The following is a 533-nucleotide window of genomic DNA, read 5'->3' as shown; positions in this document are numbered from 1 at the left end:
TGGTGAGTCCATGCAGGCCACCAGCCGCTACATGGTGGGGCATGCTGGCAGAGGTGGTTGTGGGGACACCAGGTGCCATGGTGACGGTCAGCATGTGGCCTGGGGACACCTCCAGTGCTGCCCCCCTAAGGGAGGTTGCAGCAGGGATTGGAAGTGCTGGGTGGGGGGGGCGTTTTGTCCCACGTCAGCCCTGGCAGCTCTGTCCTCCCCTCCCCAGGACACGGTGCTGGACATGCTCCGGGATGCCATGGTGGCCAAAGCCGATGTGTCCAAGGGTTTCCTCATCGATGGCTACCCCCGCGAGGTGAAGCAGGGAGAGGAGTTTGAGAAGAAGGTGAGAACTGGTGCTGTGCCATGCAATGCCATGGCACCCATTGCTCAAACAGAGGGTCTCCACGGTGCCAGCAGCAGCCCAGCTTCCCCATCCCAGTGAAGATCCCATCCCAGCATGGTCGAAACTGGGCACCGTTCCAGCCAGAGGATCCCCCTGCCTGGGGGACAGGCTGTTCCCAGAGTGTGGCAGGGACTTCACC

General features: G+C 62.5%; 1 protein-coding gene across 1 annotated transcript in view; it reads left to right on the top strand.

Moving 5' to 3' along the window:
- AK1 (adenylate kinase 1) overlaps nt 1-533 on the top strand; it is a gene marked incomplete at both ends in the record, with an annotated part of 1,687 nt that overhangs the window by 741 nt on the left and 413 nt on the right. Inside the window, one exon of the mRNA XM_009873148.1 lies at nt 218-334. Coding sequence (XP_009871450.1) covers nt 218-334 — 117 coding nt within the window. The remainder of the gene's footprint in view (nt 1-217; nt 335-533) is intronic.

The sequence above is a fragment of the Apaloderma vittatum genome, unplaced genomic scaffold, assembly GCF_000703405.1.
Source record: "Apaloderma vittatum isolate BGI_N311 unplaced genomic scaffold, ASM70340v1 scaffold27807, whole genome shotgun sequence".
NCBI lineage: Eukaryota > Metazoa > Chordata > Aves > Trogoniformes > Trogonidae > Apaloderma > Apaloderma vittatum.
The sequence above is the reverse complement of the archived record's forward strand: the minus strand, read 5'-3'. Positions and strand labels throughout refer to the sequence as shown.